At 59.3% G+C, this 27,537-nt stretch overlaps 1 protein-coding gene across 17 annotated transcripts; it reads left to right on the top strand.

Moving 5' to 3' along the window:
• Positions 1 to 1,642: 1,642 nt before the first annotated feature.
• On the top strand, positions 1,643 to 27,537 carry KRBA1 (KRAB-A domain containing 1). Of its 17 annotated transcripts, none has more exons than XM_049714557.1 (20): positions 1,643 to 1,892; positions 7,286 to 7,375; positions 7,635 to 9,747; positions 10,140 to 10,259; positions 10,920 to 11,054; positions 11,655 to 11,810; positions 12,529 to 12,660; positions 12,867 to 13,049; positions 13,948 to 14,103; positions 14,725 to 14,943; positions 15,430 to 15,603; positions 16,095 to 16,196; positions 18,326 to 18,478; positions 19,024 to 19,206; positions 20,010 to 20,210; positions 20,293 to 20,424; positions 21,370 to 21,474; positions 21,904 to 22,143; positions 22,395 to 22,484; positions 23,658 to 27,537. In XM_049714557.1, exons 3-20 carry the CDS (start codon positions 9,561 to 9,563, stop codon positions 24,539 to 24,541), a joined length of 3,552 nt encoding a protein of 1,183 aa, XP_049570514.1. In that variant the 5' UTR covers positions 1,643 to 1,892; positions 7,286 to 7,375; positions 7,635 to 9,560; the 3' UTR covers positions 24,542 to 27,537. The 17 variants fall into 17 exon arrangements, with proteins under 17 accessions (XP_049570514.1, XP_049570513.1, XP_033268583.1 ...); XM_049714556.1 differs by having other exon boundaries at positions 7,631 to 9,747; XM_049714550.1 differs by lacking the exon at positions 1,643 to 1,892 and having other exon boundaries at positions 7,139 to 7,375; positions 7,631 to 7,746; positions 9,621 to 9,747; positions 11,658 to 11,810.

The following is a 27,537-nucleotide window of genomic DNA, read 5'->3' as shown; positions in this document are numbered from 1 at the left end:
CTAATCAATGCCAGACACAGGAAAGACAGAGCTCAGCAAGAACCGTTTGTGGTGAGCAAAGGAGTCAAATTAAGAAATGGTCGGGGGCTTCCCTGGTGGCGCAGTGGTTAGGAATCCGCCTGCCAATGCAGGGAACCCTGGTTCGAGCCCTCCCGCAACTAGAGAAAGCCCCCGCCCAGCAACGAAGACCCAACGCAGCCATAAATAAATAAGAAATAAATGGTCAAATGAACGATAAGGATAGCTAGACAAAAGGAGTGTGCTAATCCCTTAAAGGATTTTAAAGTTTAGGGATTGAGACTGAGGGTGGCACGTTGGCACGAGCTGGAAAAAGGGACACCTATAAGGAGGAAGCTGACTTCAGCAAGATGATAGGACATAGGCCCAAATCACAGGTAAGGCACTTACCAAGGGGTTCTGTGGCCTTTAGGAATCCTGAGATCAGATGTTGAATTTTAAACTGTCCTTTTCCATGGCGTGAAACCTTGCGATATCTTCAGATCCTCAGGACAGTGGGCTACACAGACACGGGTCCTGTGTCAGTGATTCCTTGGGTGTGGAGGAGGGGGCTTTGCCCAGGTATGGGGCTGGGCAGGGACTGAGAGTGGTCTCCCGCGGCCTCTCCCTGGAGGCCAGGCCAAGATTGTCAACACTGTATCCCAAAGTTCTGGGAGGTGATCAGCAACAAGGCCAGCGGAGGCCCATGGAAGATTAGAGCGGCTACAGGGAACAACTCTGGGATTGCTGGGCCAGACATTCCCTTTCCCCAAAGAGTCCAGAGGAAGAGAACTGTCGGGGTGGGGGATTGGGGAAGGTCTCTCTGGGCGGCAGGCCCCTCCTCCTCGTTGGACCCGGCCTTCCTCTGCTCCTGTAAGCCTCTGTCAACCAGAGCAGGTTTGCCCCAGAAGCCCACCTTCTCCGAGCTGTCCTAACCGGGGTCCTCCAGACCAGGAATGAGGCTCGTTGGGTTCAGCCGGGGTCCTCTCCCCGGAGTCCGCCACCCTCCCCCAGCCCCACTGCTTCCTTTCTGACCTGGAGAATGGTGGGCTCACGCTTCGTTCATTCATCACATTTACTTGAGGGCCTACTACGTGTCAGGAACTTATGGGGTTACCACAATCAACAAGATAGACCAGCAAATAGTCACACAGATATAGCGGCACACGGGTCAATGCTATGGCGAGCGCGGGAGCGGGGTGACAGATCTGAGCATGTGCTGGGCTCAGGCAGCCACTCTGACCCACACACTATCCCAGCCGAGCGGTCTGGCCTGCAGCCCCCTCCGCACCTCTCGGGACCCGCTTCCCCCACGCCTCCCCGGCGGCCCTAGTCAAGGTCGGTTTGCGGGATGCGTCCTCTGGGAGAGGCGGTTCCCGTTTAATCCGAGCAACCCACCTGGCACATAGGGTGCGCTCAGTAAATAACGGATGCAAGAATGGATGGATGGATGTGTGGATAGATGGGTTTACGTGTGCAAGCACACCGCAAGCTGACCACCCGGCAGATCCCGGCGCCAAGCCCCCCGGCAGCTTCTCGGGGTTTCGGCTGAACCAGTGGGCAGAGGGCGCCCAACAGGCTCGCCCCGCCTTCACCTCGCCCCGCCTTCACCTCGCCCCTCCTCCGGGCGGCGCCGCGGCGCCTTCTGGGAAGTGTAGTTCGCGCCTGCGCCCGGAGGGCCGCGGAGGCTGGTGCCCCTCTCCTGGGATGCGACGCCCCACGCCCGCCCCTCCTCAACGGCCTGCGCGCCCGGCCCGGTTTCCTCCTGCGCCGACCTAGGTCGCAGCCGCCGCTGCCGCCGCCGAGGGTCGCGACGCAACCTGTGGGCGGGGAGCGGGTGCCCCCGGCCGTGCCGGAAGCCAGGAACGGAGGCTGAGTCCGGGATGGCGCGCCAGGTAAGACTACCGCGGACGGCGCCGCGAGCCGGGACCCCGCCGCCAGCCGGCGAGAACAGACGGACGCCTCGGCGGGTCTGCTCCACGCGGCGCTGTGCGTGCCTGGAGGGCGGGGGCGAGCCTGGGACCCGCCAACTTTGGCCGGGTCGGGGGGAGAGTGCTGGTGCGCAAGATTTGGTGCGGAGAAGTCTAGGTCCCCGGACGCCCCCCTCCTTTCTCCCCGCCCCGCAGTGTACGCATACTTGGAGTCTCTCTCCACCTTTGGAAACTCGTTCCTTTGGGTTAAGCATCACCCTCTCTTCTTGGCTTCTAATGATAAATTATACTGGGAGCGATGGGCACGAAGGCCTAAGGAGAATGAGTAAATCTGTTCACTTTAATTCTTGGTAGGATCCTGGACTCTGGGCGAGGGGAGGGCATAGAACGAGGTACCGGGTTTTATCCATTAGGTGAGATGTGTAGGTCCGAGAGGTAGAGGGAGAGCCCCATCTGTCATAGCCTGGGACCAGTTTGGGCAAGTTGTGTGAAGGTGCTAGGAAACCTGATGGTACCAAAGGGGAGTTGCTGCACGTTCTGCTGGGTGGGTCCCTGGGGCCAGCTCTGTAATTGTGGTGGCTCATGAGCTTGGGCCAGCCTCAGACAACCGTGGGCTCCGTGGTTTGAGGGCGGGGGAAGGGGTGGTAGTGTTGGGAGAGTGGCTGGGGCAGTCTGTGGCCAGGCAGAGCAGCACTGTGCTAGGACCTTGGCGACATTAATGCCCCACAGGCTCCTGGGAGAAAGGGAGAAGCCAAGCAGTTTGGATGCTGTGGGAACAAGGGCAGTCCCCTCTGCAGATCTGGTTGTGTCGTTAGGGAGCCCACGGACACCCAAGCTCAGATATGCCCGCTGGCCCCATGCTCAGGCCTCCTCGTACCATAGTTAACTCTTCTGTACAATGAGGGGTTGGATCTTTTAGATCTCATGTTCTGGAGTGTGTCCTCCCATTGTGTAGCTTCATGGAGAAGGTGCCCAGGAGTGGCCTTGACGAGTGGTAGGTCACAGTCAGAGGGAGAGGAACAGGGACGGCCTCCTGTCTTCCTGCCCAGCAGGACTGCCAGATGGTCAGGGGCGTGGGAGCACAGCCCGCAGCTGGGGCAGCAGGGTTCGGGATCTGATCTGGAAGCCCAGAGTCTGAGCCTGAAACATGCTGGGAGAGCGGGTGTGCGCACACACGCACGCGCACGCACACACACACACACACACACACACACTCCTCACTCTTCCTCTGCTTTTTCTGGGTAGGGGGAGACTACTGATGGAACCACCTCCCCTGGCCACAGTCAATTCCCATTCCCGTTTTATAAGAACTTTGTCATACAAGAGTTTATCTTTTGGCTGAGGTGATGAACGGCCTGGAAACCATCTCTTCCAGATGTCTAAAAGAGCTGGTATATTTAGCCAGGAGATAAAGAGGCACTCAAGGTCAGGAATGGTGTGTGTAAGAGCCCACTCTGCAGCTGGAGGTGGCCGGCTGTGACCTACAGGTGGACGTTAGGCAGACAGATTCGGCTCTAAGAATAGGAATCGTAGCACTTATCACGTCCCAGCATTTGTTCCAGGCACTTTTCCTATGTTAATTCATTTAATCTTCACAACATCCCTATGAGAGAGGTTTGGGTTTTTTTAAAAATATTTATTTATTTATTTATTTGGTTGCATCGGGTCTTAGTTGCAGCAGGCAGGCTCCTTAGTTGCAGCTCGTGGGCTCCTTAGTTGCAGCACATGGGCTCCTTCATTGTGGCATGTGAACTCCCAGTTGTGGCATGCATGTGGGATCTAGTTCCCCAACCAGGGATCGAACCCGTTCCCCCTGCATTAGGAGCACAGAGTCCTATCCACTGCACCACCAGGGAAGTCCTGAGAGAGGTTGTTTTGATCCCCGTTTTATAGATGGGTTTGCCGAGCCCTTAGCTAATGTGAAGCAAAGCAGGGATTGGAAGTCCAGCAGCCTGGCTCCTGAGGTCAAGCCCAAAGCCCCACACTCTGCCCGTTCGTGTTCCAGAACTTCTTAACTCACAGATCAGGCCAACGATGGGACTGTGGTGAGCCCTCCATTGCTATAGGTGTTCAAGGAGAAATTGAAGAACCCCCCTGTTGTGAGTGGAAGTTGGCACTAAATGGTCACTGAGCCTTAAAGGTGTACAGCAGTTGTCGGTGATTTCTAGTTCACAGACATGCTGTGGTGGACAGCTGGCCCCTGGCGGGAGGAGAGGGTCCCGTTCACCCGAGTAGTTTTCATTCTGGCAGGCGGGGCAGGTTCTGTCCAGTCTCCGGGGCCGTGACTGGAGGGCAGCTCTCCCTGGCCCTGTGATTCTAAACTTAGAATGTGTCAGAATCATCTGGGAAACTTGAACATGTCAATTTCTGGGCTCTGAAAGCACTAAACATAATCATGATTTAGTAGATCTAAGATGAGGTGAGAAAATCAGTCCTAATTAAAAGGAAATTCTGAAGTAAATCCTTTGAACCTAAAAGCCTTTCTGTTTTTTCAGATGTTAGGTAGTAAATAGCTTCTGATGGGAGAAGATAAGGACAGAGTATTTTTCACCCAGTTTGACAAACAGAGAAGCTGTCTGCTGACTTGAACTAGCTCTGCAACAGACCTGCCACTTGGTTCTGCTGGACCCTTACTCTCCCCACTTCCTGCTCCAGCAAGGGCCATGCCATTTGGACTCTGCCATTATCAGTGGCTACAGGATCATTTTATTTTTACCCAAGACCCTACCCCTCCCCTCCATGACCACCTTGAAAATCTTGTTAAAAGTTCAGCTTTTATTAAGAGGTTACTGAGAATGAGAATTTGTTTGTAACAGATACTCCCACAATCTATCGCCACAAACTGTACTGGGTAATAATGATTTTCTAAAAAGTGGATGTTTGGGACTTCCCTGGCAGTCCAGTGGTTAAGACTGTGTGCTTCCAATGCAGGGGACGTGGGTTTGATCCCTGGTCTGGAAACTAAGATCTCGCATGCCGCAAGGCGTGGCCAAAAAAAATAAAAGTGGTTGTTTGATGCTTGGTTTGTTAAGGTTTACTGATCTTCTGATAGGTTATAGTCACAGTGAAGCAGAGTCTAGGGTCGTAGACTTGGCCCCTGGCTGTCTGCCTGCTCCTGCTGCATCACCCCTCCTTGCTTTGGAACCTTCGCCCCAAGCCCAGGATAAAGTGCCTGAGCAGCTGCCTGCATAGGGCCATCCTGTCAATCAAACGAGAGATCTGAAGTGCTCGGAAGTGTGTAGGGATCACCCCTCTGCTGATGTTTAGGCCCCCTGTGTGTGACATCTCACTTAGCATCCAAGTGGGTTAGAGGGAGGGACAGAGATGGATGGAGCTGAGAGGCTGGCTGGGGTCTCACGCACCTGGTCCACATATAAAATGTGGCGTGTTGGGGAAAGTGTACAGGCAGAGAAGGTACCACGACCTCAGCTCTCATCTCCAGAGAGGGAGGTGTTGAGGCTGTGTCAGTTCTCAGCGTGGCTGGTGTTCCCTAGAGAGGGCCGGGGGCGGGGCCTCATTAGACAGGCGGGCCCTCTGCAGCTCGGTAGCTGGGATCTGCGTGTTCTTCCCTTGAGCTAAGGGACCTGCAGAGCCAGCCCTGTGTGGAGCTGCCAGAAGGTGGAGAAGACGTGGCCTCGAAGCCCACCTTGGCTCTCCTTACCGGCCTCCTATAAAATGGGCGTGTGTTTGGGGTGGCACTTTTGTTTTGCAGGTGCAGAGCCTGGTGTCGGTCGGTGCATCCCCCCCCCCCTTATAATTCTCAGGGGGATCAACGTACACGAACCAGACTCACAAAGGACAGAGAGATAAATCAGAATATGCCAGTTCCTTAACTTACGGTGAAAAATAGAGCTGACAATCAAACTGGAACTATATGGTGGCCGATTACGTGTTTGACCACCTAACGTGAAATCTGCACGGGAAGCCCAGGGTTAACAGAGTCCGAGCACAGAGGTTTGCTGGATAAGCTGGCATCGTGGAGCCAGGCTGGCCTGAAGCACCCGTCTCCCTTAGGAAGAGCCCTGCGGTGCAGGACAGAGACTCTTGTCACCTGGGCAAGGCCAGGAAGCCCGGACAGACTCTGGAGCCCCCAGTGCCCTTCTCTAGGCGTGGTCCATGGTGACAGTGCCGCAGTGGTGGTGGCTTCTCCCTTCGGGCAGCAGCGACCTGGTGCCAGCCCCTCCGCCTGCCCTCCAGCCTCCCTGACAGGTCCAAAGGCCAGGACCTGGGGCTTCCAAACTCCCTGCCATTGGTAGGCCCCCTCCAGTGGCCGATCTTTCCTCCAGGGCTTGGTGTGACTTGTTTCCAGGCTCTGGGGACACTTACTTTTCTCTAGCGATTGGTCATAGTGGGAATTTAACACGTATTTGAGTGTCTAAGGGAAAAGAGAGTGAAGTAATTGTAACTCCTTGACCCTCTCCTGCCCCCTCCCCACTTTTCCTTGGCTGTGGTGGTGAGAGAGTGGGGCTACTCGTAGCGGGTGCCAACCTTTTTGATTCTGTGACCCTCTTTCTTAGCGTTGAAAACTTAGTACATTAGAATTTAGCCTTTCCACGTATTTTCAAATAAATTCAGTATTACCTTTAAAGGACACACATGTGTTCATCACAACAGCATCTATAAACGTGTGCATGCAGCCTGCTGGCAGCGTTTGTGCCCATTCAGCCCCTGGGCCTGTTGGGACAAGTCTGAGCCTCCCGAACGTTGACAAAAAGCTAACCAGGAGGGAGACGCAAGAGGGAAGAGATATGGGAACATATGAATATGTATAACTGATTCACTTTGTTATAAAGCAGAAACTAACACACCATTGTAAAGCAATTATACCCCAATAAAGATGTTTAAAAAAAAAAAAAAAAGCTAACCAGTCGTCGATCTAAAGGAGAAATAGAGAATTTTATTCACGCCAACCTGAGGATTATAACCCGAGAGACAGTCTTTCAGAAAACTCTGAGGACTGTTCCACTTGTTAGAGGTCGAAGGCACAGTTATGTACATTCTAGAGACAAAGGATCGTTTGTCAAAATGACACACTGACATTTTACATAAAGTTCACCAAAGATACACAGTCCAGATCTACACGTACAGCAGGTCACCATGACCCCATACAGAATTAGGAAAAGGATGAAGAAGGAAAAAACGCATTGATCTTTATGGTTGAGCAGACATTCCTGCCTTTGTGGAAGTCTGCTTAACGTATGATGTAGATGCCCATTGCACGTTAGGGGGGCCCAGCACAGGCAGGGAGTACGTTATGCTTCAGTTTCCTTGTTCTGCCTTAAAAACAAATTTTATTCCATCACGGTCCGCAGAGCAGACAGGGACTCCCGAACCAAAGCGTCTCCCTGCTCCACCAGCTCCAGGGTTCCCGAGCCTGGCTGGGATTCAGACTCTGGGAGGGAGAGACGGAAGAAGAGGAGAGAGGAACAGAGGACAGAGCGAGGCAGGTGGGCTGTGGATGCCAGGAGGGAGGCGTGAGTGGAAGCAGCGGGGGACGAGGCTGCAAAGCTAGGGTCGTGAGGCCTCCCCGCCAGATGTGCCAGGTGGGACACCCTCTGGGCCCACACAGTGCTCGTGTCCTGTTGGGACATGTAATGGGACCCTGTGTCGGGGTCCCTGAGACCACCTCAGGGTCAGTGATTTGCTAGGAGGACTCCCGGGGCCCGTCGTATAGTTGTATTCACGGCTGTGGTTCATTACAGCCAGAGGACACAGTCACGGTCAGCCGAGGGGAAAGGCACGGGGCAGAGTCCCGACAGAGCAGGAGACGCGTCCTCTCCTGGCGGCGTCACACAGGTCGTACTTAACTCTTCCAGCCGTGAGTTGTGACATCCGGTGTGAAATGTCCTCTCCCGGGGAAGCTCCCTAGAGACTCAGGGTTTTCACTGGATGCAGACCATGTAGACACCCTCCTCCTGGCATGTACTGAAATCCCAGAGCCCCAGAAGGAAGGCAGTGTTCAGCATCAACTGCACTGTTTGTACAAACAGTCTGGGCCCAGCAAATCATCCTCATCAGTCAGGAAACCGTGGGAACCTCCCCAAATCCAAGTTCCCCAACACCAGCCTCAGGCCAGCCTCGCAGGCAAGCCTTTCTCGGGGCAGCAGCGTCAGGCCCGCTCTTCCATACGGACCTGAGCTTTGGCTACGAGCTCTCCGTCCAGAAGGCCAGGAAGAGATGAGGATGGCTCTTTGAGAGATGTTTCGGAGGGCGTCTGAGCGTGTTCCCGAGAGGAGGTGCCCATACCCAGCCAGGGGGCAGAGGTTAGTTCAGGAGAGCCCGCTGGCCTGCTGAGCGGCTGTCCGGTGGTCAGAATGCACAGGGGGCCGAGGAGGAGGAGACGGCGGTGTCTGACCACTTGTGGGCCTTCGGACTCTGGACCGAAGGCAGGTAGCCCGTGGAGAGGCTGCCTCCAGCCGGGTGTGTCCTCGTGGTGCCAGTGGTCAGCGGGAGACAGAGCGGGGAGCAGATGCCATTGGTGACAAGGCCGTGGTTGGTAGCGGCGATGGTTTTTACATTTATTTATTTATTTATTTATGGCCGTGTTGTGTCTTCGTTGCTGCACACAGGCTTTCTCTAGTTGCGACGAGCGGGGGCTACTCTTCGCTGCAGTGCGCGGGCTTCTCATTGCGGTGGCTTCTCTTGTTGTGGAGCACGGGCTCTAGGCGCGCGGGCTTCAGTAGTTGTGGTGCGTGGGCTTCAGTAGTTGTGGCTCGCGGGCTCTAGAGTGCAAGCTCAGTAGTTGTGGCGCACGGGCTTAGTTGCTCCACTTGGACCAGGGCTCGAACTCGTGTCCCCTGCGTTGGCAGGTGGATTCTTAACCACTGCGCCACCAGGGAAGTCCTACAGCAACGGTTTTTAAAATCACTCACTTGAGTTGATGAAACAAGGCAGTAGATTATCTTTGCTTTATTAGGAGTGTCTTCATTTTATTCAATAATTTTTTTCTTACAGATAAATAGTTTAGCATTTGTTCCTAAGCCAGGAGGACCCTTCCCGTAATTTATATGCTGCTTAATATAAATATAAACTTTGTGTTTAATTTGCATGAAGTTAATTTTTGCTGTAATTGAAAATACATGCCTTCGAGATGCGGGTCATCTTCTAGGGTCTGACGGCCATTTTAAAGCCCACTTAATGACTCTTTTTAAAGAAATTAGGACACAATGTTTCTTTAATCTTCCGAAGCCTGCTCCAAAGGCTCTGGAGGAGGCTCCTGCCTCAGCTCTTCCAGCTTCTGGTGGCCCCGGGCATTCCCTGGCTTGTGGCTGCATCACTCCAGCGTCCGTCTCCATTGTCACATGGACTTTTCCTGCCTGTGGGTCTGTCTCTGTTCCTCTTCTTTTAAGGACACCAGTCATATTGGATTAAGGACCTGCCTTATTCCATTATGACCTCATCTTAACTAATTACATCTGCAGGAACCCTATTTTCAAATAAGGCCACGTTCTCAGGTACTGGGGTGAAGTCTTTGGCGTAACTTTTGGGGGACACAGTTGACCCCCGTCACTGTCTCTTGAGCAGACTTCCGTTGCCCCTTTGCCCGTTCCCGTGTGTCAGGTGCCCACCCCACGCTCTCTGTCACTACTGCCCCCCCTCTGGTGTCCACCTGGAGACACAGGCAAGCTGAGGATGACTAGGCGGGCCTTGCCGGGAGGGAACCAGCCAACTCCCCTGAGATTGTGCCCACAGGTGTCCATGGCCTTCCAGGACCTGGCCGTGCGGTTCTCCGAGGACGAGTGGCGGCTGCTGGGGGAGGGGCAGAGGGCACTCTACCTGGACGTGATGCGGGAGAACTACGAGACGCTGGCCTCCCTGGGTGAGGGGCAGGCAGGAGCTGGCTGGCGGGTGGACGGGAGGCCGGGTCCCGAGTCGCTCTGGACCCTGGGACCCACCGGGCCTTGGGCTTTGTTTACACATGAGGTGGCGTCGGGAGCCTTGCGCTGAGCTGGGGGCCTCGCGGGTCTTCTATGCTGTCGTTTCTGTGGACTGTACCAGGGTGCTGGGTGTGACTCGGTGGGGGCCCTAACAGACTGGCAAAACAGCCCTGGTCCCCGAGGTTCTGACCATCCCTGGGGTTTGGGTGCTCATACGGACACACACGTGCACAGGTGCGTGGATTGCAGGTGCCTGGGCTGCTGGCGCGATCGCGTGGGGGGGGGCGGAGGCCGGCTTCCACTCCCGGGGGACTGTCCCTCTTTTCCTTCCCAGGGACAGTGGAGCTGCTGCCCCTCTCTGCCTTCCTGTGTCCCTCGGAGCCTGGAGGAGCCGTGAGGGGCGGGGGCTGTGCTGCTGATGGGCAGGACCCTCCGCGGGGAGGAGGGCCCCTGGGTGAGTAATCTTGGCGGACGAGGACAGGCCCTTTTGGGGTCCTGGTCCTCCTGGGTAGGCTAGGCCCAGGTGGACTCACTCGTGTCCTTCCCACGTGTCCTCAGCCCCTGGCTCCGTTCCTTCCGGGACGCTGTGACCGCAACCCTCCCCGCCTCGCCACACCGACCCCTCCATGACCTTTCACCCCTCACCCCTCTGGGCCGGGAGCCTGGTACACTGTTGCCCATCGCATGAAGTGCTCAGAAGAAAGCTGGGGTCACCCTTGGAGAGCTTTCCCCGCTTAGGCCCCCTTCCCGCCACCACCCGTGCAGAGCCAGCCTGCAGCCCCTGAAGTCCAGAGGCTTTGGGCGGTGGATGTGGTCCAGGGGGTGCCAGGAAAGGCAGGGGCCCGGATAGTGGCAGGGCACGGGGAGGCAGCCCTCCTTGGTGGTCCCCTCGGAGGAGTAACAGGGAACGAGCGACAGGAGCTCAGTTACCCGTGGTCCCCAGCGTCCTGCTCCTGGCTGTGCCCTGAGCCCAGGTCCTCTTTGTCTGCAGACATGGGTCTCTCCTTTGCTGCCCCTCACGTGGTGGGAGGATTACATGAGACGCAGCGTGACGCCGCAAGCAGCAGCATGAGTGCCGAGCTAATGTGGGGGGTTCCCTGTGGCCTCTTGGCAGGAGGAGCCCCCCAGCACAGCCTGCACCTCAGCGCCCTGGTGCAGCTGGTGAAGGAGATCCCAGAGTTCCTGTTCGGGGAAGTCAGCCCTGAGAGCAGGGGAGCCAGCCTGGACGGGGAGGGGGCGAGCCCCGAGGGTGAGTCGACAGCGGGCGGGCCCTCTGCATCCCACAGACAAGTTCAAGCTGTGGGCAGCGCTGTGCGCCTGCCCGGCCCCTGCCAGGCCCTGGGTGGAGTCGCCCCACTGCATGAACCCAGGCGGCGTGCCTGTCCTCTGAGAGTGCGTGGATCGTGGTGAGACAGCAGCTTCTGACTCTTCTCTACTGGCTCTGCCTGGCTTCATCCACGCCCTCGGGGCCCCCGTCGTGGCGTGCCCTGCGTGGTGGGCGAGGCCAGCCCTGTTCTGTAGATGAGCGGCCAGGCCCCCTGAGCCTGCACTCTTCCCGCCTCACCAGACTCTCCCTCCTTCCCCAAGCTCTGCTCGCCGGCACTCTCACCTCCTCAGGGGTCTGTCCCCAGCAGCCCCAGCCCGTAGGGTTCCTTTGAGTCCGCTCAGCTGATGGTCAGGTGAGAAGGATCTAGACTGTGAATCTGCGGTCAGAGCCCAGAGATGACAGGGCAGAGGTTACTGACGTCCTGGTCGTTGTTATTGGAACACGGCAGGGAAGGGCCAGGATGGGACAATGGTGGGGGCATTTTGCCTCCTGTGGGGCTTAATTCCAGTGTCCCGCCCCCAGCAGCAGCTGTGATGGGGGATACTTACCCTCTCCGAGGCTTGCTTGGCTGCCTTCCGGACACACCTGTCGGCCGGCCTGGCCTGGCCGCCATGCCCAGCGGCAGCTCATCCCGCAGCCTGCCCAGAGCCAGGGGGCAGGGGAGCCCCCTCCTCATCAGTGAGTATGACCCAGCACGGGGGCCCCAAGGAGCAGGCCTAGTGCTGGGCCTCCGCCCGTGGGCCAGCGCAGATGCGGGGTGCTCGGCCCCACTCGCGGGGTGCTGTGTGCAGCGTGCCTGTGGCCCCGGACCTGACTCTCAGAGCTTCTCGCCAGGGCGGCGTTAATAGTCGGGGAGGGCAAGGTGGCCACTGGCATTTTTCTGGGTCTCATTTTATTTTAAAATTTTTGCAAATTATACATTTGTCTGAATATCTGTTTTTATCTGAAACGTTTCAAATTAATATGGCATAAAATTGGCACTCCTGAAAAACATACCCCATTTAGCCTGTAGTTTCAGGTGTCACCTGGCACCTTTGCCACGTGCCCAGCTTTGAGAAACATGTACAAGGCTTGGGCCTGCGTGTTGAGGCTATGGGCATATGACCTGCTGAGCCAGAGTCAGAGGCTGGGGTTGGGGGAGGGTCCTGGAGTGGACAGTCTTGTGTTTACGTTTACACCATAAGGAAACAGGGAGAGACCCTGCCTTCCCCAGGATGGACTCCTGGAACAAGCCTGCGGGAGCTGGCTCTGCCGCAAATCCAGGTTCCCAGGACTTGGCTGCCCCTCAGGGATTTAGGGCCTGGAGAGGCCTGTCCTCTCGGGGGACCAGATCCTGCGTGACTTCTCAGGGTCGGGAGCTGGGGCTAGAGAGGCCTTCCTGTCTCTCCTGCAACAGAAACTGCTGACATGCCAAGGCCTGTGGAGGAGGAAAGCCCAGGGGCCCCCAGCCAGGAGCCTAGCCCTCCGACCTGTAGCCCCGGCAGGCGGAAGAGCCACAGGAATCAGGAGAGAGGGGCCACGGGGGCAGGTGAGGGGCTGCCTGTCCCGAGGGCGGGGCCTGCGCCGGAGCTGAGGGGGTGGGAAAAGGGAGGCGTCGTGTGGCTCCCACCTCAGCCTCCTGACCGCCCGGCGTGGCGCTCAGACGTCGCCCGCATTCTCACGGGTGGGAAATCTGACCCTGAAGGTCCCACAGCTGCCGCATTCAGGGCTGCCCTGAGCGTGCGGGCCTTGCAGGAGCTGCAGGAACCTCTCCTGGGAACAGCCCCCTGCAAGGCCTCATCAACTGCCTGAAGGAAATCCTCGAGCCCGGGCCCCAGCACCCCGAGCGGCCCCTGCGCTTACTGCCACCAGCCCGCAGCCTGGGTGCGTCCCAGCTGACCGGAGCAGAGCTGCGGCCCGGGAGCCCGCCCTGGGCAGGTGAGTCCCTGCGGACCCGTCTCCTCGCGCCAAGGTTTCTGAGCCCGTGGAATTGCCCTTGGATGGATCCTTGTCTATAAATACAACATCCTCCCTGAGGATCGTCGCCAGCTTGGCCGTTCCAGTATCGTCAGTGTCACATTTCTGGAGCCAGATGGCTGTCTTAGGGGAGCAGCATTGGTCAGCTGGTGTAAGAAAGCTCAGAAATAGACTTTGCCCTGGGTTCTTTGGGTTCTTTACTCGTCCTGATATGGGACACCTGAGGAGGAGATGATGCGTGATGTCACTTCATGTTGACACGAAGTGGGATGCTTGCGGTGGGCTTGGGGGAGCAGGGTGACGCGGTGGGGGCAAGAGCCCCAGCCCTGGACCCTGACGCCTGTTAGCCGGGCAGACTGTGAGACGCTCCTCCAGGCTTTGAGCCTTGGTTTCCAGTCTGTAAAAGGGGATAATTGTTCCCACCTTAGAGGGCTGTTGTGAGGCATAGGTACACTGTGTGTGTGTGTGTGTGTGTGTGTGTGTGTGTGTGTGTGTGTGTGTAAAAAGCTTGGGCCTCCTCAAATTAAGTTCTGTTCAGGGCCCAGAGAACCATCTGCAAGCAGCAACCCAGTCCACCCACTTCCTTCGTTTGTACCCAGAGTAGCACCGTATGCTCTGCCCATAGGGTGCATTTTCACATCCTCCTTTCATCCATCCACTTCTGGGAGGTGTGTAGACAGGCATTTTTAAACCAAGCACTAAGAAGACAGTGGCCTGTGCGAGGCTGAGTGAGTTGTAAGAGGACCTGCATCTCCAGATTTCTGGCCTTGGACCTTTTAACTGAATTCCCCTTTTGGGTGTTTGTCACCGAACCTGAAGTCGCCGATTCAGGGGGAACGTGTGTTCCTTTTTTCTGTAGTGAAGACAGAGACAGCCTCAGGGCCTTGTCCCCTCCAGAGTCTGCTGAACTGTCTGAAGGAGATCCCAGAGGCCCGGGACAAGCAACCCAGCCCCTCAGGAGCAAGGGACCCATGGCTGCAGGAGGACCCAGGGGCCTGGAAAAGGAATTCTGGAGGTAAAGGCCACTGGCTGGGCAGGGAGGCCCCTGGACGTCAACCACTGCCTTTCTCCGCTCCAAGCAGGGCAGTAGGTGACCCTCCACAGCCAGACACTCGGGCGTCCACATCAGTGTGTCGGTTGGAGTAGCCAGACGTCGGGGATCGTGCTGTAAAAGGGCGTAGGCGTGTAGGAGGTGCAGCAGTGCAGTGACATTCCAGATTGGCTCTTACAGTAGGAGCTGAGGGTTCCAGAGGAAGCAGGGGATGGTTGGGAGGGAGAGAGACGGAAAATAGGAGACATAGCTCCAGGCAGTAGACGTGCCGGGTATCATTTTGACAAGGGGTTCTTGTCACATTCGCATGGGCTCACCACTGGTCATCAGCGTTCCAGAACTTTGAGAAAGTCGATCTGAGACGGGCGCGCTGCCCTTGAAGGCAGGACCCTGGCTCGGTGCTGCCTGGGGTGGGCTGCTTGGCATCATCCCTCGGCAGAAATCCCTGGAGGCGAGGGTGGGACTGGGTCCATCTGCTGATGACTGAGCAGCGACGACCTTGGAGCCGAGGCGGCTGTGGAGGCCGGGGGCCTTGGATGCCCCATCCTAACCCTATGAGAAGGCCTCATGTGGGGCTTCCCACAGGGCCCCGCCCCTTCCAGACCCCTCCACCCGGGCCTGGTCCTGGAGCTGGCAGCGTGCTCTCTGCAGTGAAGGTGGAGGACGGCTGGGCCCAGGGGCCCCCAGAGCCCACAGCCTGTGAGCTCAGCAAGCGGACCCACGGCCCTTCCGCCGCGGGCAGCCCTGGGGACAGTGGAGGCACCGCCCGTGTCCAAGTGCCCAGCTGGGGCTCTGCCGCTCGAGGTGAGGCCTGGGCTTGTCTGCTCGAGTCTTCCCGGGTGGGGTTCTCAGCGCCCCAACAGAGTTCTGCCAGCCCACAGGGGACGGGGCAGCTGCCTGTCTCCTGGGTGGAGAGGCATTCACCTGGCCGTCCTTCCCAGGCAGTTAATCCCTTCCCTTAATTCCCGTCCTCCTTAACCCAGGCCCTTGCCCAGGAAGCCTTCCACTGTAAGGACTGTGGTCTTGCAGAGAATTCCCAACAGTTGGGAAGCTGGCCCCTACGTGTGGCTCTCCCAACGCTGCCCCTGGGCCTGAGTACAGCTGGCGTTGCTTCCCCAGATTGGGGAGCAGAAAACAGATCAGAGCCCGCACAGAAGGGTGTCCTGCCCGGCAGGCTCCCACGCCTGGTACAGGACTCGCCACCCCTGCGGAAGGCAGGCCAGGCAGCCAGCCGGGGCTGGGCCGGGGGGATGGGCCAGAGATGGTGATGGGGCATCTCCCCTATCCCAGCCGGCAGCGCCTCGAGCTCACCCCTGGAAGCCCTGGAGGCCTGTCTGAGGGGCATCCCCCTGAGTGGGTCGTTACCTTCCCAGCCGCCGGCCAGCTCTTGGTCCCAGAGCCCCCAGCCAGGAGACCCTGGGTCTCAGAGGCCCGAGCTGCAGCGCCTCGGATCACACAGCAGAGGTAGACTACGTCATGGGCTCGGGGTGGCGTTTGCCCCTGTGCACAGAACGGGGGATGCCAAGGACACCGTCAGGTCCACCCTCCTCATCCCAGGCCTCAGGGGTGCAGCCCTTCTCCCCCAGCCCCCTCTCACACCTACCCCCAAACAGCCCCTGCATTTGGTGGAAGCCAGTTAAACTCTTCTGCCCACTGTCTCCACTGAGAGGTTCACCTACCCTCTAGGCCCACGAGACCCGTGGTTGGGTTTATGTGGGTTGACGTGCTACAGGATTTTAATCAGCGCCACGAGTGCCCTCACCTAAGGGGAGATCCCAGTGGGAAAGGCGTTGGGGCCGGTCTGGGCGCCCGTCCACAGCCCAGGGCCCAGGGGACCTCTTCTCCTGTGGTTTTCCCATGATGCCAGCTGTGCTATTTCCCGCAGAGGTGGTCTTGGGGCCTCTTCTGGCTCTGGGCCTGCGGGGCTGCATGAGAGACCCCTGCCCTCCCTGCAGGCTCCCAAGGCACCTCCGCCAGCTTCTCTTCGTCCAGCAGCATTGACGGGGACCTGGATTTCCAGAGCCCTGAGGGCAGCCAGGGGCATCGGCTTGGAAAAGGTGAGCTGGCCGGCCTGAGGCTGGGAGTGGATTCTGGGGAAGGACGGGAGGCGTGCCCTGCCCACCGCCATGTGTCCGGCCCAAGCAAGTCAGGCCATCGTGCCCGGTGCTGGCAGCAGAGCGGGGATGCCACGGCGGGAGCAGATGCAGGACCTGTTTTGGGGGGCGGGGGTCTCTCTTAGTGACTTGGCTCAGAAGGGGCAGGACGACAACTAAGATGTCCTAAAAAGTAAAAAGATCTCCTTTAACATCAAATTCTTCCTTATCCCAGCCACGAAGAAGTCAGTGTCTGTCATATTCACTGACTTTCCAACTTAAGGAAAAACGTCATGAGGTTTGTGTGAAACCACCTTAGAGGGTGTGTTTGGTGGCTGTGCGTCGGGGTACCTCCTCGCGGAGGCCGCCATGTGAGCTGTCCCCTCTTTGGGACCTTGCAGGACTGGACCTTTTTCTCCACCTGTGCTCTCTGCCTGCCTTGTCCATGGACACCCGGTCCCCGGGGCTCTCCTCTGTGTTTTGGCCTCACCCACTGTCAGTGGAAAGGCCTGGAGCTGCACCCAGGGCTCTGCGCCAGGCCAGCTGGGGCCATTGGGCCGGCCTGGGTCCTCCAGTGTCCCTGGGCCTGGGTCCCTGCACCTGCCGCGGGTTAGCCCCTTGGGTGGGTGGGGGGGCTTTACCTCCCAACATGCAGCCGAATTTTCTTTTTAATTTTTAGTTCTTAGTAGGTAATAGATCGTTCAGTCTTGCTTAAAAGCTGCGGAAGGTTGCGGAGGATGGGTGGCGTCTGCCTCCCTCTGCTGCCCTGTGTGGCTGAGCCACCCGCTGCCGTTACTTCCAGGGACGCTGCGTGTGGCCCCGCGTCCTGCGCGCAGCTTCTCCACCGTGCTTTCTGTCTTCATGCTTCCCTTTGGCGTCTTCCCACCTTTGGTCTTAGCATCCTCAGCGCTGTGCTGCCCCCTCCTCTCTTCCCCGCAGCTGCGCGGTGGGCTGCGGTCAGTACCAGGACATTCCTTCTCGAGCATCCTCTGTCAACAGACCTGGTTTTCTAAGTCACCCAAACGGCGGGCGATCTCACACCGCCTTGTAGAAGCTTCCAGCCCAGCTCCCCAGCTCCCCGTGTTGCCCCAGAACTCAGCAGCGTCCGTGGGGAAAGCTGTGTGTGGGGTTCCTCTCGTGACTTTGCAATTCCAGCCTCACAGGGGCCTGAAGCTCTGGAAGTTTCTCTTTTCTCCTGCTCTGCCTGGCCCAGCATCGGCAAACGCCTTCAGGGAAGAGCATGGCTGAGGTGACAGCTGACCCAGGAAGGGCCTTTTCTAGAATTTCCGTCCAGGGAGTTCCCTGGTGGTCCGGTGGTTAGGACTCTGCGCTTCCATTGCCGGGGCGCGGGTTCAGTCAGTGGTCGGGGAACTAAGATCCCACGTGCCGCGTGGCACAGCCAAAAAAAAAGAAAAACAGTTTCAGTCCATCTAGTTCCTATCGTATCCACGGCTCTGTCACTAGAAATACGATTTTGGCAATTTAGTTTTTTCCCAAGTTGAAAGGCATTAGCGTTGCCTTTTTTTTTTTTTTTTTTTTTTTTTTTGCGGTACGCGGGCCTCTCACTGTTGTGGCCTCTCCTGTTGCGGAGCACAGGCTCCGGACGCACAGGCTCAGCAGCCATGGCTCACGGGCCCAGCCGCTCCGTGGCCTGTGGGATCTTCCCGGACCGGGGCACGAACCTGCGTTCCCTGCATCGGCAGGTGGACTCTCAACCACTGCGCCACCAGGGAAGCCCATGTTGCCCTTCTTGACCTGCTCCATCCTTGGCCTTTCCCTCTTTGAGTCGCGAAGGCAGCCTGACGATGTTCCAGCCTCAGGGCCCATCTCCCCCACCACAGCCCGCTGACCAGTTTCTGTGTAGGCGGCCGAGCTGGGGAGGCCTCTCCCAGGGCGGCCGGGAGGCAGGAGTGATGGGTTTGGGGCCAGGTCCGCCCCCACCCCCGGGTGCCCTGAGCCGGCGTGACCGGCCTCGGGCCCTGCGCCTGCTCCAGTAGCTCCAGCTGCACCGGACACAGGGCACAGGCGAGGCTCCTGGGGTTCACAGGACCGAGCTCTGACCAGCCAAGACCGCGAGCGTTGGGTTTTCACAGGAAGCCGCGAGGGAAGCTCCCCGCTCCAGGGCCTGGAGAACTGCCTCAGAGAGATGCCTGCACCTGGGCCGCAGCCCACCTGGCCCTGCTCCTCGGCAGGGCACAGGGGGCCATGGAGGGTGGAGCCCAAGAACTGGACGGCGGGCATGGAAGGTAAAGCGCTGCCCGGCGTCTGAAGGATCTTGAGGCTTCTGGAAGGTTCCCCGGCAGCCTTCCAGAGCAGCTGGAGGCCAGCACCAGGGACCGCCTGGGCGCTGCCTCCCCAGAAGCTGGTGGGCCCCCATCCCAGGCTGAGATGAGATGATGTCCTGGAAACGGCCTGGGCAGAGGCTTGGCGGCGGTGAGGCGGGACGGGACACCCAGCCCCACCGCTGCTCCAAATCCGGGCCTGGGCCGGGGCCTGGGCCGCAGAGTGTCTGTGTCCTGGCTGTCGGCCCCACGTGCCTTGGCGTCCAGCACGGCCGCTGAGCTGTGGGGCTGCTGGGAGTCTGGGTAGCTGGGTCGGGGCATAAGGACATCCTGGGGGATTCGGAAGGCTCCTGGGAACGTCTGCGGGGCTGTTGTATGACGCGCTCCAGGAGCTTGTGAGCCCGAGAGTCCAACGTGACAGAAGTTGTTCTCTGTCCAGTGACTTCCTGGCCTCGGTGCCAACACGGGGCCCCCGGGCTGACAGGCCTCTTGGCTTCTCATTGAAACAGGACTGAGGGGCGAGGCCTGTGAGCCAGCCCACCCGGGACAGCGAGGGGGTGACGTGCCCACCAGGAGCCTCCGCCTGGCCAGCCCACAGGCACTTGCCCCTGGCACCATCCCTGCCTGCCACCAGCAAGGTCCCAAGGACCCCGGGGCCGCCAGGCCAGGACCGTGGAGGTGGCTCCCAGATGGTGAGCTGCCTCTGCCCCGGGACTTGCTGGCGTGTCTTCCCTCCCGGTAACGGTGTTTGATGAGGGAACAGGTTTCCCCTTCCCTCTGTACTCCTCTGTTCCTTCCTTATCTCACCCATTCGGGACTGCCAGCTGGAGTGTGTGTACATTTCCCAAAGACTGCTGGCTGGAGCACCCCAAGGTGTGCTGAAAAGAAGTGGGGAGAGCACTGCTTTTATCCAGAAGTTGCGTTTCTCTGGGGGAAAGACTGGTGGTTTCCTCTGTTGTACTAGTTGCCTGGGGGTGGAGGCGTGTGTCCTGCTACTGCAGCGTAGCTGAACTCACAGCAGAATTCCTTCCTAGACTTGCTGAGGTGGGCTGGTAGGGTCTGACTCACTTGAATAAGTACAGTATTTCTAATACTCCCACCAGGCAAGAAAGAGCTGGTTTGGAGGGCCTCCTGTGGGCATAACTGAATCTCTTCTCAGGCTGCAGGTCCTGAGTGAGTGCGAGTAGGGGGTGCTGCCTAGCTTATAAGACCCAAATCCTGGCTGGAACCAGACTGCTAATGGCTTCCAGGGTCTTGAGACTTCTGGAAGTGTCCCCGGCGGCCTTTCCAGAGTGACTGGGGACCGGGCCAGGCTCTGGCTTTGCATCTGTCCACTCCCCATGGCCAGAGAGGATGCTGTTCAGGGTCCACCAGAGCTTGTATGGGGCTGAGCTGAAAAGGGACCAGCTCCACGAGCCCGCCCGTTTAGGCAGAGGGCCCTCCTGCCCGGCATTGGGCTGATGGACAGAGGGCTTCTTTATTGCCATTTGCCCAGGGCCAGCCACCAAGCCCTCCCCACTCCACTGCCTGGAGAACTCTCTGAAGGGGATTTTGCCCGGGGGGCCCCTGCGCTTCGCCTGCCTGGCTGACCCTGTCCCGGGCCCCAGCCACAGCCCCAGCCCCAGCTCCAGCTCCAGCAGCTCAGAAGGAGAAGACCCAAGGCTGGAGCCTGAGCTCTGGCAGCCCCTCCTGCAGGGTGAGCTTGTTGGGGAGAGGAGAGCCGGCAGCCCCGCCCCAGGGTGCAGGCACCGCCCTGACCCCGGCTTTGTCTGTGACAGAGAGGGACCGCCTTCCCAGCTGCAAGGGCCTTGGCCCTCCTTCCCCATGCCCTGGCGGCCCTCGCGCTGGCAGCAGCCCTGGTGAAGGCCGGAGAAGAGGCGAGACCGGGGACCACCGTGGTCTCAGTGCAGGTGAGCCTGGGGTCTCCTGAGAAGGGGGCATGTCCCCCAGAAGGGCCAAGGGTCCAGAGACTGGGTTCTCTGAGTCCCACCCATCACTTTGCCTGACTCTTGCCAGAAAGTTCTCTACTTTTGTCACGCTTGAGTTCCCCATAGGATGAGCTGTGTCCAAGAGAGAAGGCAGGGACATTGAGGCACATGGGGCCCCAGGAGTGTTAAATGAGTGTTTAATTGGAAAGTCCGACAGTAAACTTGATATATATATATATATATATATATATATATATATATATATTTATATGTGTATATACTATATGCACATTACACACACTTAGTAACATATGTACGTATATATACTGTTGTGTCGGTCCCAATATATCGATAGTGAAGCTCTCAGCTAGGAACACCTGGGGCCCTCACCCCAGCTCGTGTTACCCGTAGCGGGCCAGCCCCACACACCGGAGCCCCACTGGAGCCAGCGTTGTGTGCTGTAGGACGCACTTCGGCAGAAACCGTCAGGGAACAGGGAGGCACAGGATGTATTACTTGCAGGTCGTGGAGGTTACGTGGCACGCCCACCGGCGAGGTGCGGGGGAGAGAGAGTGCGCAGCCCTGACTGTGTTTTTCTTAGGGTGGAGGGTAGGGTATCTAGGGTTTGGCAGGTTCACTCTTTACTGGCTTATTTAAAGCATAAGCGTGGAATTGGGGCCCAAGAAGGGAGAAGTAGGGTCACTCAAGTTGTCACTGATCTAGGTCACCCAGATCTGGGGGCTGCCTGCTTCCTTACCTGGTTGTGTTGCCAGTAGCTTTGGCGGTAAACAGAAACAGTGTCACAAGTGAGATCCCTCCACCCGGGGAAACGAAGCGGTCGTCCCGTCAGGAAAGCTGGAAACGGCTGCCTGCTACTCCAGGCCTCCGCAGTTCTCAGTCGGAGCCTGACCCAGTGTTCGCTCCCAGCAGGAAAAGCAGAAGAGAAGGTGGGAGGCCGGTCCCATCCGCCCTGGAGAGAAGTGTGCTTGGAGAGCCTGGGCCCGCCTGGCCCCCTGGGCAGCGCCGGAGGAGGTAGGGATGGGTGGGGTGCAGGGTCGGGGAAGGGGGCTCCCCACCCCCGCACTCAGGCCGGTGGCTCCGCCCACCGCTTGGCCTCTGCGCAAGCCCCGGCTGTACCCACATTCCTCACCGGCTGTGGGCCTGTCGGGAAACAGCAGAGGGCGCCAGGCGTGGACCCACAGGGCCTCCATCAGGTCTCCAGAGGGGCCTCACTGGGGGTGGGAACTGCAGGCATGGCGCTCTCCAGCCCCCACCTACTGGGAGAGCCAGAGGCATCATGCCGGAGCCGCAGAGGACTCCGGAAATAATCTGGGCCACCCTCGTCCTGTGTGCCCTGGTGCCCAGAGATGGGCATCCTAACGAGCCGAGTATATGCCTCTTGCGTCTCGTTTAACCAGTATTTGAAAGTTGAAAGTTTGGTGGTTTTGGGTTTTTTTTTAGGTCGTGTCCAAGTATCCCCGGTCAGAGTGGCTCTGGGAAGACGATGTGTATCCACACCCCAAGGGCTCTGTGCTCTTCCCGCGGGGGCAGCTGTGGACCCTGCCTCTCAGCTGGAGAAAAGGTCGGGGTCTGGGCCCTGCCAGCCTCCTGGGTCAGCCTGTGGGCCCCTGTCCTGGAATCCAACGGCTGGTGAAGAGTCCAGGGGCCTGGGGCCCGGAGACGGAAGCCCAGGTGTTACAGGTGAGCTGGTGGCTTCCCTGCCCCCTCAGGTATCGGGAGCCCTGCAAGCACGGGGCTGGCGGGGCCTCAGCGTCTGCACGGCTACCCACCCTCTCCCCGCTGCTTAGCTCACTGTGGCGGGGTGGGCCAGCCAGACCCCCGGGCTCACAGCCTGGGAAAGGCGTTTTCATAACAGCCTTCCAGGCTCGTCTGGGTCACAGGCAGGAAGAGTCTCACGTTGAACTCACTTCGGCTTGCTTATTTCATTTCAGGGTTTTCCTCCAGGACTAGTGGGCTGTTTCATAAGAGTGTGCAGACCCTTTTTAGAGGCAAAACAGACATTGAGACTTTCCCCAGGATAGGTGTGTCCAGGATCAAAGCTCGGGGTCTGAGGCGGCTTTAGAGGACAGAGCGGGGAACAGGCGCGGTAGTGAGCGGCCCGGCGGGGGCGTCCCCAGAGATGTGGCTCTGCGTCACCCGACCCCGAGGAAGCTCTTCCCTACACCACGTCAGAGACCCGCCTCGGGAGGGCAGGGCTCGGCCCCTGGTCCGCTCTGGGCCGTGCACCCAGATCCTCACACTTGAAGCCTGCGGTGGGGGGGCTCCGTCGTGTCGGGGGCTTGGCGCCCCTGCAGGTGCAGCTGCTCTATCGGGAGCGCTGAGCTGGCCTGAGGCCGGCAGCCCCGCTGCTGCGCGATGGGTAGAAGGGCACCTAGGACAGCAGCACTATCGCGGGCCCTTAGCCGAGGTCCTTCCTGAAGCACGTGGCCGGGCATCGTTTGGGTCCTTGGGCTCCAGTCTCCACCTTTTCTGTTTGAAGCTCTGGGGTCCTGAGAAGCGCAGGCCAGGGCCGGGCTGGGGACTCAGACGTGGCCGGAGAGCAGGTCTGTCCTGCGGCTCCGGGTGGTAGCGGGGCTTCTTCATGAGGCTTGCCTCGGGTGGAGACCATTCCAAGGGAGCTTAGGGTGAAGGAGGAGGTTATTTATTTTTTTTTAAAGCAACTGAAGACTTAAAGTCCTATGTCTGTAACTTCTGAAGAGGGAGGGTAAAGGTCAGGAGGGAGTGGGGACGCTTGTGGTTTACTGGTGACCAGTAGCACTGGGTGCTGATACAGCTCCCTCGTCACCCCACTAGCAACACCTGGGACCCAGGCTGGACTGGCCCTCCTGGGCCCTCTCCAGATGCTGCCCACGGTCTTGGCCTCATGCCATCTGTGGCTTCTCCAGGCCCTGCCCACTGACTCCCAAGGGCAGAGTTACTCGGGACATCAGTAGGGCCCAAAGGTGGCATAGAGAACCCACCTTTTCCTAGAAGATGGGAAGGCCACTGTCCTAAGCGAGCTTGGTTACCATGGAGACCCGGTCTGTGATTTAGCCTGCCCGGGACTCTGGGGAACAGCCATCCATAATTCCCCAGCCTGAGTCACTAGGATCCTACCCGTCTGAAGCCCGGCCTTAGCTGAAGGGACGGACCCTGGGGGGAGAGAAGGTCCTGAGCCTTCGAGGACCCTCACCCGCGTACCGCTCTGGTTTCAGCCGGGACCCACCCGAGGCCCCTTCCCGGAGATCCGCCTGGGCCTCCCCCCGGAGCCGCCATCCCTGGGGCTTTGCCGCGCGCCTCCCCGCGGCCACCGTGCCCCTGCGGGAGTTCCTTGCAGCACGAGCTCCGTGGCCTCGGTGCCGCCCTCTCGGAGAAGCTGGATCGGCTGGCCGGGACCCTGGCCGGCCTGGCTCAGGAAGTGGCCGCCGTGAGAACCCAGGTGGATCGGCTGGGGCGGCGCCCGTGGGGCCCGGGGACGAAGGGCCTCCTCTGGGGCCCTCGCTGGACCGGTGGCCCTGCTCACAGACACCCGCCCTACTGGAGGCACAAGGGCCCCCGCAGGCCAAGACCGAAGATCTTGCGGGGCCAGGCGGAAGGCTGCAGGGCCGGCGACTCCTCAGGCCTGGCCAGCGGGAGGCCCCGCCTGGTGCCTCAGCTGCCCCCGGACGTGCCCCTGGCAGAGGCTTCTGGGCCCAGCTCCGGCCCTCTCTCCTCGGCATGCGGCAGCCCCGCTGTGCTGACCACTTGTCACCCCCTCGGACTCCCGGAGAGCCACTGGAGCCCCCCACCCCCTTTGCTGCCTGCTGCCCCACCCCTCCAGGTGGCCGCCAGTGCAGGAGCAGAGCCTCGGGCTGCAGCAGCGGCACCGCCCAGGACCCTAAAGTGGCCCAAGGATCCAAGCAGCCTGTTGGCGGGGCTCCAGAGAGCCCTTGAGGGGGAGCTGTGGGGTGGGGAGCACAGGGACCCCGGGTGGGGGCCCCCTAGCCGCCGTCTTAATGGGCTGCATCCTTCCGAGGATGCCCCACCCCTGGCCTCTTCTGGAGGCCGGCCTCCGCCCTCGGCCCCCTGCAGCAGAACCTTCCCCGTGTCTGGACTATGAGGGGGCCAGGGGTCTGCCCTTGGCCTGACCGCCCCAGACTTCAGGATGCCTGTTGCTCAGGGAGGCGCGTTCCCCAGCCACGCCTCTGGCTTTCTTGACTCAGGTTCGTTTAGATGTCGCTTCCCCTCCTGCCCTTCGCGCTGGAACTGCCAGCGCCGGCAGGGGGTGGTATGCGTACACGCGTGCGCACACCACGTTGCCGGGGCGCTGCGAGCCACTGCAGGGGTGCCACGCAGGAGAGCACCTCTTCCCGCCTGCTGTCCTGACCTCAGCGCTGAGAAGCCATGGCTGTCCTCTTCCTGGCGGATGGGGGCTTAGCTTTCATTTGGGGCAGAACTCCACCCCCTGGTCTAAGCTGGATATACCTGTGGTGGATTCTAAAATTACCGACCCTGGCTGCTAAGGAAAAGGCCCATGGCTCCTACAGAAAGGAGTCCAGAGGGGCCACACCAGGGCATGGCTGTTTGGTTGTTACCAGCACTGGGGACAAGCCTGCCCTCCCAGAGCCTCCAGAGAATCAGCAACCCCCCTGCCCCGCCCCCCAAGCCCCCTCCGTGGCTGGGGGAGGAATTCGCACACGACTCCCTGGGAAAGAGCAACACATGTGTTGTCTTCCTGGGGCTGCAGTAACAGTACCACAGGCCGGGCGCCCTAAACAACACACACTTACATCCCCGCGGTTCTGGAGGCCAGATGTCCAAGGTCGAGGAGTTGGCTCCTTCTGAGGCTGTTCGAGGCCCCTCTCCGTGGCCGGTCGCTGACCGTCCTCATGTTCGCGGTGTGCTCTCCCTGAGCGCATGCCTCAAATGTCCCTTTCGTCTGAGGACACCATCCTCATGCCCTCACTAACATGATTACTTCTGTAAAGACCTTGCCTCCAGCTAAGATCACGTTCGGTGGTACTGGGGTTAGGACTCCAATATACGATCCGCGGGAGTCGTGCACACTCCAACCCCTAACACACGTGAGGGGCTGAGCTAAACTTGGGTTCCTCGTGGGGGAAGAAAGCATGAGCGGGGTCACTAGGTCTGCTTTCCCGGCGGCCACCAGCCTGCCCTGGGCCCCGCCCCTCAGGTGGCACTCGGTGTAGCACGGGGAACGGCCTGCCTGTCGTCTGCCGCATTTCCCTCCCAAGGGTCAGATCTTTTCTCCCGATCTTTCCCTGCCTGAGTCCTTACTTGATCTGAGGAATCCTCGGGATGGTCGTGCACACATGTCATCCGGGAAGGCCCTGTGGCGTGGTTAGCTGTGCTGTCAGGGAACCCGGGTGTGGCGCCGAGGCCCAGGCCGACTCGGGGCCAGAGCGGCTGTAGCCACGATGGGTGCTGAAGCGGGGCCTTATGGCTGCTGTACCCAGTGCGCCCCTAAAGTCAGGGCCTTTGGGGACACACGCCAGGCCTGGCCTGTGCTCATTGCTGCCTCTGTGGAAGGAGCAGGCCACTCATGCTGACGGCAGTAGCCGGCAGACAGACCATGGGAAGGGGGTGTTAGAGCATTTCCAGGACTAGAGTAAGTCCCAAGGTGACTGTCTCAGAAGCTAGTGTTCGTCAGATCATGTAAGTAGGATGTTTAGCCATACTTTTTTTTTTTTTTTTGCGGTACGCGGGCCTCTCACCGCTGTGGCCTCTCCCGTTGCGGAGCACAGGCTCCGGACGCGCAGGCTCAGCGGCCATGGCTCACGGGCCCAGCCGCTCTGCGGCATGTGGGATCTTCCCGGGCCAGGGCACGAACCCGTGTCCCCTGCATCGGCAGGCGCACTCCCAACCACTGCGCCACCAGGGAAGCCTCCGGTTAGCCATAGTCGATGGACCATAAGGAACAGGAAAGTTCTAGGCTTTCCACTCAGGAAAATGAGTCCAGCTCGTTCCCAGGCTGTGCAGGAGCGACGCTGGGCCCGTTTCAGAGCCAGTAGTAAGGGTCTGACGGCCTGGCTGGGAGAGGGGTCGGTGCTGCGGGCGAGGGGCCCCGGCCTCGCGGAGGAGGCCTCCGCCCATCCGCCTGCCCATCACCCTGGGCGGCCTCCCCTCCGCACGCCCTTCTCAGCGGGGGGACGGGGCGGGACGCGCCATCCTCCTCTGTGTGACGTTTGAAGGTTCAGTTTTGTGGGGTTTACAAATCAGCCTGCACGTCAACGCGCGAGGGAGCACGCGGGCCCAGAGGCCAGGAGGAGCGGTTGCTCCGGGCTGCGCGGGCCTCCTGCTGGCGCTGGCGGGGAGCGCGCACGGCGTTGGCTGCGGCCCAGGCCGGGGGCTCCGGGTCCACCTGGACCCTGTAGGAAAGTGCAAGTCCTTTCTCAAGAATGTAGAAAACGAGTAATAAAATAAAGGGTGAGACACTCCTTGGTCTGCAGCCACATTCGTCCCCCAGGTCCACTGCCTGCCACGTGGACAAAACCCTTTATTAACTGAAAAACCTTCTAGAATCTCTGATTTGGTGAGCAATCTGTGTGCAGTGTAGGAGTTTGATCCTGTGTCCATCTCCAACTACTTCGTGAGGAAATGGGGTCACTCTGGTGGGAGAAACCGAGGGGCCTTTGGAACTCAGGAATTCCCGGGGTCTGGAGATGGGGGCAGAGAACCTTTGCTCCCACGGAGCTCCCTCTGGTCAGGGTCCCCGGCGGCCCACCTGCCCCGCCAGCCCGAGGCCGCTGTGAGGCAGGAAGGTGGGAAGGTCCCGCCTCAGCCTGTCGGCATCGGAGCGGGCCCCACACAGTCCAGCAGAAGGGGGGGCCGCCGTGGAGGTGAAGGGGTGCGGGGGCCACAGTCCCTGCCTGAGACGCCCCACAACGTCACCGATCTCTGCTGAAGGAGCTCGGCGCATGGGCAGACCAGGGTTGCTCTAGACCTTGTGTCCTTGTGTTTTAGATGTGGCCTCTGTAAACAGCCTACGGTTGGATTTTGTCCTTTAATCCAGCCTGACAAATTTGGTCCTTTACTCAGAGCCCTTAATCCATTTATGTGCAAAACGATTGCTGATACATTGAGATTTGAATATAG

The sequence above is a fragment of the Orcinus orca genome, chromosome 9, assembly GCF_937001465.1.
Source record: "Orcinus orca chromosome 9, mOrcOrc1.1, whole genome shotgun sequence".
Taxonomy (NCBI): Eukaryota; Metazoa; Chordata; class Mammalia; order Artiodactyla; family Delphinidae; genus Orcinus; species Orcinus orca.
The sequence above is the reverse complement of the archived record's forward strand: the minus strand, read 5'-3'. Positions and strand labels throughout refer to the sequence as shown.

What these genes read in the sequence shown, in the direction of transcription:
- KRBA1 (XM_049714549.1), top strand. Translation starts at nt 7,183, where the DNA reads ATGCTTCAGTTTCCTTGTTCTGCCTTAAAAACAAATTTTATTCCATCA. An exon ending in CCTGGGCAGCGCCGGAGGAG is followed by an intron (nt 21,475 to 21,903) that starts GTAGGGATGGGT and finishes GTTTTTTTTTAG; the next exon opens with GTCGTGTCCAAGTATCCCCG. An exon ending in TGAGACTTTCCCCAGGATAG is followed by an intron (nt 22,485 to 23,657) that starts GTGTGTCCAGGA and finishes CTCTGGTTTCAG; the next exon opens with CCGGGACCCACCCGAGGCCC.